Genomic DNA, 12,358 nt, shown 5'->3' with positions numbered 1-12,358 from the left:
TGAACAGTTAATGCAAAGACTAGATCTGAACAAAAAAAATTGATATTGAACATTAAGGCCTGTAATGTGAACTTAGCCTAACTGCTCTATAAGGGTACAACTGATTAGCAATTGTATAACTGGTCCAGTGATTGAAACAACCCAATTCCTTCAATGACCACAAGTAGATTTGGATGGTAATGCAATTTTAAATAATCTTGGATCAGGTATCCTACATAAACTAGTGTCCCTACTCATGGGGCTAAGGACTGGACTTGATTTACACATTGAACAAAATCCTTAGCTGTCCTCAAATAACTCAGCTGATGCTTGGAAAAATAAAGAATATCACACTTCCATCACATACTTACACAAAGCATTTACTGTACTTACAAATAACAAAATAAACATTAGACTTTGCAGTTTATAAATTGTTGTGGTGAATGTGCTGATTTGCTTCAGATAAACCCTGAAACAAATACCCCTTGCTCTCCAGATCATCATCTATGGAACAAAAAACCACAAGTGACCACAAGAGGCATCAAAAAGATGAACAGTATCTACAACACAGCTAGAATTTCCACCATTTGGTCGGTTTTCCTGACATGAATTCATCAACAATGACAAATCAGAAAACCTAAAAAAAAAATAATATAGTAGTCAGTTTTTTTGATGTCTGGAAAAGCTGACAGTGCGTCTGTCCCAAAGAAATGTCCTTCGGCTTCAAACTATGAAAGGAACCAGGGATCAAATGACTTTCTGCTTGTGTTTTCAAGTGGGCTGTTGGTTCTCTACACAGGTTCTGGATGTACAGTGTGAGGCAGCTGGCGGTCCGGTCCGGTCAGGTCCGATCTGGTTCTGCTGGACTGGCATCTACATGTCCTCCACACTCCACTTGTAGGCCGTCTCCTGAATTGCCTTCTTATCCGCGATACGGCTGTACCTCCGCTGCTCAAACCCATTTGACCTGTGGCACAAACAGGAAGTCACAGTCTCGTTTCTTGTTTCAGGGCAGGACTGCTGACCTAGGATCAGTTTAGCTTTTCACCTCATAGTGGATATGCCTAAATGGTTCCTTGTGGGAATTATGAGGAAGTAAACAAAGTATCCACCAATCAAAGTGACTGTTCTCTTACTTGTAACCAACATGTTATATGATTGGTTGAGCTCCACTTTTTTCTATAAGGTGGCATTGTAGCTGTCTTATCCCAAATTTCATTATCTATGCCATAATACAGGAAATGCATGCAATGAGTTAAGCTGAGTAACATACCTGTCCACTCCATCCCATCGATACCCAGGCATAAGGTTAAACCTGTTAGGGGGTGGAGGCGGGCCCTTGTAGCGAGGTCGTTCTGTATCAGTGGCAAATGAAACAAAACACAACGATGCATTATCATTTATGATGCTCTTACCAACAGCCACTTTCAAGAAGGTTGTGCAAAGACCAGAAGAGACACTGTTCATTGAATAAGTGATTTACACGCACCTAAAACATTGCATTACATGCCATTCACTTAAAAGACAACAGGAATTACATCACTTCAAATGATCTTCTGCAGATAGATTAAAGAGTCGCTTCCGTCATATGAAAATACAGGTCACACTAATTAGGTTAAGACAGAGCCAATGAAATCGTGATCTTTTATTCGAGTTCCTCTTAAAGGGCACAGTGCAAGTCCATTCTTAATTGTTAAGACTGGCTTGGGGCCAGGGCTCTGTTTGCATTGAGAGGCTGACCTTTGACCCCCTTGCGCTGGGAGTCCTTCTCCTTCTTCTTGCGCAGCAGGCCGGCCATGGGGTCCCCATCCCTCTCCTGCTCCCTCAGCATGCGGTCCAGGTCTTCATCGTCGGCGTGCCTGGCCAGCGGCTTCTCCGCTTCCCGCAGCGCGTCCACCGCGTTCTGCTGCTGCATCTGGCCCTGCGCCAGCCTGTGGGCATTCCGCAACTTCAGCGCATTTACGTTACATTACCTCGCCCATCGTGTCATTTCTTTACCCCAAGGACATGAAAGTGGGTAATGGTAGCGAAGGCTGAGGTGAATGAGATAGTGAGCGTGAGATTTCATAAAAATCAAAAATAGGTGTAGCTACTGTATGGAATCAGTCACTCACTGGCGTGCGTGTGTGTGTGTGTGCGTGCGTGTGTAAGAGAGAGAGAGCACATATGTCTCTGTTCCTGCTAACAGTATTGTTACATTTTGACAGGCGAGCACAGGACAGGAATGGAGTGGAGTGCTCACCCTCTCCCCCACTGGGCATATTTTTCGTCCCTCTCCGCCTTCTCCCCGGCCTTCCTGCGCTGCTCCTCCCGTTCCAGGTCGATGTCCCGCCTCTTCCCCGACTTATCCCTGAACACTGTCTCTGCATTCCGGGACGCCTCTGAAAGGGAAATGTGACAAATGGATTAGAACATTAAAATAATTGGGGGTAATGGGGTACAGGGGGTCCCCAGGGTCCTAGCATAATACCCAACCAGCCTTTCTCAGCCCAGCCACCGAGCTATCACCCAGTTTAACTGGCTTAATAATCTTTCACTCTTTAGCATGTTAAGATCCTGAGGTGATCCTCAGGTGTCATGGGAGGTGTTATTTATTTAATAATATTTATTCAGCACAAGTTATACTACAGTAACCCCAGTATGGAAATTTACTTGTCATCTTGGCCATGACATAAAATGCAAGCATTACCAAAAGAGAGCAATACAAAAGGGAAAAATGTAATCCATTATAAACGTTTGACTGGATCATTGTGAACTGATTTGATAATGCCTTTTGAGGAAAATAATTTTTTAAAATTCTAAAAACCTTTGTATGTTTAGCACCTTTCATATAATACAAGCCAAAGTCTTTTTTAGCCATAACTTAAAAGTATTATATGACTTCTGAACAGTGCTAAACACTGGTTATCAGTTTGTCCCCCCCCCCCAATTTACAAAAGGAGTAAGTCCAAATGTTATTAATGAGACAATAGGGGATGAAACTCAGCCCTGGAAAATGGGGCTGCTGTACCTTCCAGGGGTTGATTGTTCTTCTCTCTCCTGCGGTTCTCCTCCTGCTCCTTCCTCAAGACGTCCAGACTGACCAGGCCTGCCGCCCCTCCGGAGAGCATCCGAGGAGTCTGGGGGGGCGCACAAGCCCATTTCAAATTTACCGTCAGCTTCCGCTCATCAAAAGGGTTTGTGTGCGTCACCAATAGAAACCTGGACTACAGTCACAACTCATAGCTATAACCCATGGAAACCTTTGCCAAAATGTTTTCACTATTAAGCCTGTGTAGGAATTGAAAACAATTACCAATTATTTTTTTCAATTAACTAATTGAAATGCAGTGAATTTCCTGAATTGACTGAACTGAAATGAAACAGAGCACAACTGTGCTGGACAGCACTAGAAACGCAAGCTGTTGCTATGGGGACGTGCTAACCGTTTGCGAGGTCCTACGCGGTGGGGAGAGGTCCGAGTCTGAGCCACGCCCACGCTTCTGGGGTCGTCTCCTGGGGGGGGACAGGTCAGAATCAGAGCCCCCGCCCCGCTGAGAGCGCTTCCGTGGAGGCGAGAGGTCGGAATCTGGGGAGCGACGAGCAGAGTTTCGCGGGGGTGACAGGTCCAAGTCTGAACTGTTCCCACAGCGACTCGATCCCACTGCATTTTGTTTCCTCCTGGAAGGGGAGGAGTCTACACAACGGAAACAATGTATTATCCAATCTGGTGCCTTATAATGTTCTTCAATTTTTTGTTTCGTTTTCATGTACATACAAAAAGTATATATATCATTTTTTTTCATTCTGGTTAAAATACAATTAATTTTATTTTTTCATTTTTAGTGTCAAGGTTTCATAACTTACCAACTAATAAGACTGGTCCAAAACCCCACAGTGACTAAACCACAATGTCATTTCATATTTTGTACCACAATACATTTTAGGGTATTTTCCCCTTCCCTGGTTATAAGACTTTTTAGATGCTGCTAAAAACAGAAAAGAAATGCTAAAACTTTGAGAAAAACTTTGGTGTTGGTTGTCTTTTTTTCAACTGAAAGCCAGGCATTCAGAATAAACACCTTTGCTTCCTTTTTTCGGCACCATGGAGCTTGCGTGGGCTCTTCGGGGAGGAGAGGGGGAGGAGGAATCATGGCGCTCTCTTTTTGGGCCCGCTTTTTGCCTCTGGGGTGAGAGGCTGGGCGGCCTTTTTCTTGCAGGCGAAAGCTCGGGTGAGTCGTGACGTTGCCTCCGTGGTGGAGAGACGTCTGGCGATTGCCTTCCCGGAGGCGAAACGTCTGAAGAGTCATCCCTCTGTCGCCATGACGACTGTTCCATTTGAGAGTCATTTCCTGAGCTGGGACACAAGATGCATTAAATGTCTGCCTTACACACTTAATGACCAAATGTAACACTGAAACACATAACAAAGCTTTTTTGTTATATAAACATATTTGTCTTAACATTTACATTTCTCCAGGGTATTAGCACACTAGCTTCATGCAGGGCACTTCACAGAATACCAAACTGTAACTATAAAGATGTCCGTACAATGTACAGTTAAAACATTTCAAGTTCTTAAAGAAGGCACCTGCTATAGGACCAAAATACTCACTTTGATTACAAATTTCTGAAAAACTATTTTTAACACAAATCTCAAATATCCATCAAATATGCTCCCCTCATACGAAGTTTCCTTGGGACACATTTCAGAAAATTCTGAGAAGCAATTAAGGGAATTTTGCATCCAAATTCACATAGAATGCAAGTTGACCACATGTAAACAGGAACTAGGCTATACCCAGGAAGAATGAACAAAAAATATTTAAAATTCTGTATTTTCGGCTTTGTGGCTGTATTTCCATCAAAAAAACTTTTATTGTAACCCAATTAGTCCATTCAAAATCAGATATATACTACGTACAAACTACTGGATAAAAAACAGAATGCCAAGGTCCGGGTATAATGACATGGTCCAGTTAAAGGCTAAATTAACTACCTTATTGTTGAATGGGAACCTTGAAGTTCTTGAGAATCACCATCTGTGGCTGAAAAAGGGGGTGGGGGTTCATAATTAAATGACTACCAGTGTCGGAACATTACGGTGTCAACGCGAGAGCTCAAACAGTTAGGCATGCAGCGTCTTTTCTGACCTCCTAGGCGTTTCCATTTCTGGCTGTTCCTGAATTCTTCCAGTCTCTTGACCTCCTCTGGGCGCTCATCTATCACCTCAGCCACCTGTACGGGAAGCAACCGAATTCCTGACGGTCACTGCTGCTGAACTATCAATGAACATATCGATCTGTATCCTACCTGCGCAATGGCAAAGTTCACGTAAGAGCTATTTGCTGGCAACCGCTGCAATACAGAAGGCTCGCGTGAAGCTTACAATAGCTTCCAATTCTACTGACGGCTAACCAAATGACAAAAAATACGATTTCAGACAATAGCTCAGGAATTAAGTGTAATGCATGCTAATCAGTTGGTACCTGAACAAAGCAGCGCAACAGGTAAGTTTATAAATTGGTTAACTTCCTTACTGCACAGCTAACAATGTTGGCTACCTAGCGGGGTAGCTTGTACTAGCCGCATGCACAGCAAGTCAATTAGATTAATTGACTTCGCTAAATCGAATAAACCTCAATGTTATATAAAGAAATGAAACCGCACGTTAATCCGTATATAAACTAAATGCACCAAATATCCAGGGTTCAAATAGCGGTAGTTGGCTGTTACGACAATTCTAGCTAGTAAACATGGGGGTAAACTCGAATGAAAAGTCTACCACGGGGGCCTCTTCATCCTCCTCCTCTTGGTTCTCTTTCTCTTCTGCGTTTATTAAATGCTCCCAATGCACGTCGTCATCCACTATTTTCATCCTGTGTCAAAAACATAATTTGAAAAGACAAAGTGGTGAACATGCACTGCCAGTACAGTAGACGAAGTCAAGGTAACGTTAGCTGCAGACTGTGCTAACTCTAGATTTTCATTGTATCCAACGCTAGTTATTTTCTACTAAGCAAGCGCATAGGTTCTACACACCCCTTCCGGATAGGTTTGATTCGGTTCTTTTTAGTTTTCTTCTCTTTTTTGGCATCCCCATCTCCAGATAAATAACGTTTAAGGTATTCCGCTTTTGAGAGCGTCGATGCTTTCCCACTGTTACTGAAGGTAGCCATTTTTCTGCGTCCAGCGTCAAAGCACTCAGACATTAGCGTCAGACGCACATTACGGAACTCACAGTGGGACAAAAATGAGTGGAATGACTGGCACAACCACAAAACTACAATGGGTGCACCCAGGGCCCTAGATGAAGCGCATAGGACCCAGAGACTGTAAAAAAAAATACAGGATAGGACCCCGTTACTCAAATGACGTTCATTGTGATTTTTTTCATGTTATTTGTTCCCTGACTTATAATGTACATCTTCTTTTTTCGTTTTTTTCTCTTAATTTTGTTTCTTTTTCTTCATAACTTTAATTTACATTTCTTTCTTCATAATTTTTTAATGGAGCATAGGCCTATCCAGGCACTGTAGAGGGTTGGAGGGGCCAGGCATTGAATCAACAGAAGCAGGGCTTGACATTAACACCCACCACCTGGGTAGATTTGGTAGTATCGTGTAACTCATAAAGTTATGCTGGATTCGGTCGGTAATGTCAACTTATAAAGTCGGGAAAATATCACGTAACCAAGTCGTATACACTAGGGGTGCCTTTCAACCGCTTTTTCCCCCCCTCGCCTTCTTTCCTGGCATGGAAGGCCAAATTAATTCATGCAATTCACAATAACTACTCCAATGACAACAGATGAAAAATATCACAGATTCTTTACACATACTGTTTAAAAAATGGTGATGTTTAATAAGTTTTTGTCAAAATGTATTATTTTTTATTTTTGCGATATAACGATTAAAGTAAAACTATTTTTAATCATTTTGAATGCAGCTCTTCCTTCAAATTTATAATTAATAAAATGGCATGACAGTGTATAACGTATTGTTTAATTTGAACCACTTTTTCTTTCTGTACAGAAAGGTGTCTGATTACACAAAAAATAAATTCATAAAAACATGATAATATGATGTAGCAATGTGCTCACATTTCAGAAAAACAATTGTGGTTTACTTAAACAATTTGCAGAGTAAACTTCTCTGTTGAATGAATCAGGTTGACATGGGACCCAAGCTTCCACGCACACTGAAAGAAATATCTCTAAATATAGCCATAAATACCATATATCATTTATAATTATATATTAGAAAGTGGATCCTCAGTAAAACTGATATAACATTGTAAATTGCAGATTTATGTAGGTGAACAATAGTCAATGTACATGTTCAGTGTCATTTTAACAACATGAAGCATGGAAACATCAGGGTTACTTTGATATGCAGTTGATATTAGGATTTAATGATGGCTCTAGGTTTTAAAGTACATTGTAAGTATTGTGATCTATTGTGCCTCTCTCTACAATCTATGCAACAATGTTCGTTATCCCACTATTTCAAGCTTTTATAGATTATGACAACACATAGATACAAATTTATAGTCCACTGAAGAAGATGATTTGGTTTAAAGAAAAACCTGAAACTTTCTGTGTCTGGATGGTTCCTGTGGTCCTATGTGTTCTTCTTCGGGCCCCCACCCAAATATTCAAAAGTAGCACCCCCCCCCCCCCCCTCTTCCCGCCATTTCACTGATATTAACTGAATCCTCATTGACTTGGGGAGGTTTTAGCCATATTGCTTTTGCTTGTCCATTCTTTATGGATCGTGTGATGGAGGGAAGGAATGAAGGAAAGGTGGAGTTTTCTGGTGCAGCCGCGGTGTCCTGTCCGAGGCTCAGCTCCTGAGGCAAGGGGGCATCTCCTCTGGGCTTTGGGACACAGTGGGCAGGGTCAGACGAGAGCAAGACAGTTCTGCTGTGGCTAGAGGGTTGGACTGGCGCCTCTGGGCTCCTCCCTTATTTGGACCTCTGCAAGGGGAGAGGGAGTAAAGGGCCAAAAAACAAACAAACATGAAATGAAGTGGTGCCAAAGAATATGAACAAACATTTTGAGGTAGTGTTTGATCTCTGGATGGAATACCTCATACTGTATATCAGTAACTTAAAAGGTGGACAACTACTATGATGATGTATTTCATTCATATATTGCCATTCATTTAGCCTTAATTTAACTAGGAAATCAGATTTTGAAACTGAAAATAAATACATTTTGGTCATCAATAATTCAGTGTAAATAATAATTGAAATATGTATTGCAAATGAAGCATGGGATTCTTCAAAATAGATGCTCCTCCCTCTCCCCTTGCCTGTCAATGAGGTGGGAGGGGCTTGTGTACAGCTCCTGTAAGATGTCCTCCTCATCCTGGGAGGCTGTGCCTTCTGGGCAGAAATGTTCTCCATTCTCCGGAGGACTGAGGTATGTGGGCTCCACCACAATAGAGGGGAGTGTCTCTTTTGGGTCCCCACTGGACAGAACCCCCTCTGGCCCCAGGGGCACCTCAGCTGAGCCTGGAAATATCTGATGCATTGAATGGGATTATAGGGAATGGATTTCAGCATACAGTAGAATGGGACTGTCAGTTAACTCAGAGAAACCTGAGGTCATCTGTCAATGGCACACTGCACCACCCTCCTCCCCTGTCACTTTTTCAAAAAGACCAACAACAGGCTACAGTCTCCAATTTCACATACCTCGGCAGCATCATTTCCAATGATTGCACCCAAGAGGAGAAAATAAATAATCGCCTCAAGCAAGCCTCTGCATCATTTGGAAGACTCTGAAAGAGGGTCATCCAGAAAAACCATCTCAATCTTAACAACAAATCCTAGTTGACCAGGCAGTCTGTTTCTACTCTGTGCGGGTGTGAAACACGGACCAGATTTAACCGTCACGTGAAAGCTCTGGAGGCCTTTAACATCAGATTCCTCCAAAAGATCCTCTCAAAAACTTGGCAAGACAAAATCACACATCCAGAACTCCTCAGCAGAATTGAATCCACTCTACATCAAGACCAGCTCAGATGGCTGGGACGTGTGATTTGCATGCCTGATGCTTGCCTTCCCTGCAGGGTTCTCTATGGCCAGTTACGCCAAGGTCAGCGTTCAGCTTGTGGACAAAAAGGTTTAAAGATCAAACCAAGACCATACTGAAGTTATGCAAACTCAATCCTACAGATGTGGATAACTTTTCTGCCTGTCGTTTGCTGTGGCAGTCTCACTGCATTGAAGGGAGTGCATAGATGGGTAAAAAGTAGACACAGCATTGAAACAGCATAAAATGAGGCCTGCTTGCCAAATTACACTGTCCCCTCCAACCAGATATTCACATTCCCTGAATGCAATCGTACCATTGCATCCGAGGTGGGAATATACAGTCATCAAAAGACCCAAAAATGAAAGCGAAGATGGTCATCATTGGGATATGAAGGACAACCATAAAAGCAAGCATTTGGAGTCTCGAAATGTGGCAGCCCTATAAATTCCATTTGTGAGGGAGTACTGACACACAGCCTGCTGGGTAGTGAAGTTTTGTACCTGGAAGGCCTGCTGGTCTGATATCTCCTGGCAGGGGGTCTCCTCCGCTAAGTCCTTAGTGGTGATCACATCCATCTTACTGCAGAGACACGGACACAAGCGTTTGTACAGAGGATACAACAGACACACTGACAGTCTGGTCAATACAAACACACTTGCATTTAGGTTAGTGCAGATACACTTACAAACAGGCTGGTATCCGATACAAAGAAACACAGACAAGTAACAGATTACAATACATTCACTGACAGCATAGAATAGACACACTCACAGACAGGTGAAAATACGCACACTTGAGGGTTTTTTCCACCAGGGTGCATGCTTTAATATTTCCCATTTGGCAAAAGTCAGTTTGACACAGTGAAGGAAAAAATATCCTAGGATTGCTTTGCCTGTCCCCATAAAGCATGCATCTCTCAGACCACTATCAATGCCAGCTGTGGGCCCGCAAGCAGTTTGCAAACTACAGCACTACAGACTGCACTCAACTGTATCGCCTCAAATGTCCACTAGCAGACTGCTGTGGTGACAGTTTACTAAATGCTGGTGGACTGATGGTTGTGCCAATGGCAGGGCCACTAGTGAGAAGCTAGTGGGAATGTGTGCTGGCTAGGCACTTGCCTACACACCACAACGTAGCACAAATTAGGTCTGAAACTCAGTATATTTGATTTGTTAACTGTCTTTTGATGTGGTGTGTGTCGTCTTTGTCTCAGATACATATATTCTAACTTTTTTTGGCAGTCTCATATTGGCTGCTCTCATTTTGATGTGAACTGGGCTTTGAGGGCTGAAACTTAATAATGTTCAGTGTGTAGTTTACGTGGGATGCAGCCCAGTAAAGAGCCGGTAATCCACACGTATTATCCTCAACTACTGCTGCTTCACAAAGTCTTTAGTGCCTCTTTCCTTCATCCTCTGACATGGAGAACATGAACAAAGAGAACAAGAACAGTACAAACATTAAGCATGTCCGTGTGTGCTTGCATGTGCATGTTTGCAAATGTGTGTGTTCATGAGTGTGAGTGCGGTGTTTTATGTGGTATGTGATATCTCACTAGGATGAGCGGTGATGTGACTATCCTGTAACCCACAGGTAGAGCGTTCAAGGGAGTGGGTGTCACATGCTGTATCCACAGAGGCTGTTCAGTACAGGCACAATGAAATGACAGGCTGATTCATCAGGGCACAAATGTAAATTTTTCACAGCTTGAGATACAGAATATATGGTTAGAAAATTTCACATCTCTGAGATATACAGAATATAAAATTAATAATCAATCCATTACCTAGCTCAATAGAAATGAATACAAGTCTATTGACCTCAGCCAAAAACATCCAGACAGATGACAACAGTCCAGATTCACATCTGCCAGAAACATACAGGCCCATGTACACTAGCCCAGTATTCTGCTGGCAACTATTGTGAGTAGCCCATTGCACACTAGCACACAAGCTGTGAACTAGCCCAGTATGTGCACTAGCCCACTAGCTGTGCCATTGTCCATAGGCTGCGCACTAGCCCAGTTTGCAGACTAGCCCACTAGCTGCACACTAGCATATTATGTGCACAACAGTCAGCCCACCGGCATTTGGAAATCAGCACCACAGCGATCCACTAGAGGACAATTGAGGTGAAGCAATCGAGATTTGCATCAGCTGTTAAAAGAATGCAAAATTGTTGGTGAACAGTCCTGATGCTAGCGAACCACCGCAGTGGCAATTTGCAAAACACTCCCAAACAGACAGCTGGCACTGATCACTGTCCATTAGGTGTTCATTTAACACTGAATATTCTGCTGTGTAGTTCCACTCTGAAAAACCACAAGACATGACACACGACTACAAAACAAATCACAAGCCAGAGCACTCAAGCCCTCATTGTAGTTGCAGATTTGCTTCTGGACACTAATTAATACTAATGATGGGTTAGCATGGGGTAATCAGTGTGACATCTGAGATATGTTTTTTCTTTCAGACATCAAGTGAAAGTCCTGTAAAATCACTAGACCCTTTCCATTTTATGATTATTGACATGTATTTTGCAGTGCAATATTGAGTTTTATGCTATGTAGTGTTTTGTGCAGCTAACTCTTGGCCAGGAATCTCTTGAAAAACATTTGTATCTATTTTTACCCTCAGTCACACAGTCATGGTCTTGCGTACACCTGAGTTTCTCCTGGTGCAGAGAGTGCCCTCAAGAATCGAACACGCCCTGCTTTGGACTCACCTCCGAGTTGCAAGGCTAGCATCTCTACCAGCCTCAGGAGTCATCCGAGCGGAGTGAACAGGGGTAATGCTAGCATCTAAATGTCTCCCTGCTGGTCTTGCAGAGGGGCAGCTCATCTCCAGGGGCAATGGTATCAAACAGCCAGATTGCTATGACGAGGAGACCTAACTGTCTCCCTGAAACCAATGCCGGACTTTCCACTAAAAACTCCAATCTCTTCCTCCCTGCTCTTAATCTTTGTGTCAGGGTCTCTTTCTCTCTGTATTCCCCTTCTTTTCTTAACACTGCTATTTCTTTCTCTCTTTCTACATCTCCCTCTCTTCCCTTCTATTTTGTTCTCTCCTCCTCCCCTCTCTGACTACCTCCACTTCACTCTCTCTACCCCCCTGCTTTTCAGCTCAGCTTTGGCACCATAACAGGATTAAGGTTTCCCTCAATTACAGCATCAGGGCAGGGGATTCATGTAGCTGGGAAAGTCCCTCTGTTAGCACGAACACCGGCTGTCACTGGCCTGGGTACAGATGAGGAAACGAGTGCGTGAAGGTGTATGAGACCAGCAATTACTCACAAATACCAGTGTTAGAAACTGATGTTCATATGTCAGCTGCTTTCTGCTAAATATATTTT

At 42.9% G+C, this 12,358-nt stretch overlaps 1 protein-coding gene across 1 annotated transcript; it reads right to left on the bottom strand.

Annotated features, from left to right (window-relative positions):
* Positions 1-343: 343 nt before the first annotated feature.
* On the bottom strand, positions 344-6,195 carry bud13 (BUD13 homolog). Its single transcript, XM_064351669.1, has 11 exons — positions 6,001-6,195; positions 5,744-5,837; positions 5,112-5,196; positions 4,958-5,006; positions 4,041-4,315; positions 3,405-3,655; positions 2,990-3,098; positions 2,222-2,360; positions 1,720-1,910; positions 1,253-1,334; positions 344-946 (listed from the first exon to the last, which is right to left on the bottom strand). Exons 1-11 carry the CDS (start codon positions 6,168-6,170, stop codon positions 853-855), a joined length of 1,539 nt encoding a protein of 512 aa, XP_064207739.1. The 5' UTR covers positions 6,171-6,195; the 3' UTR covers positions 344-852.
* Positions 6,196-12,358: the final 6,163 nt, after the last annotated feature.

Source organism: Anguilla rostrata, chromosome 9, assembly GCF_018555375.3.
Source record: "Anguilla rostrata isolate EN2019 chromosome 9, ASM1855537v3, whole genome shotgun sequence".
Taxonomy (NCBI): domain Eukaryota; kingdom Metazoa; phylum Chordata; class Actinopteri; order Anguilliformes; family Anguillidae; genus Anguilla; species Anguilla rostrata.
Note: the sequence above shows the minus strand (reverse complement) of the source record. Positions and strands in the feature narration are given on the sequence as shown.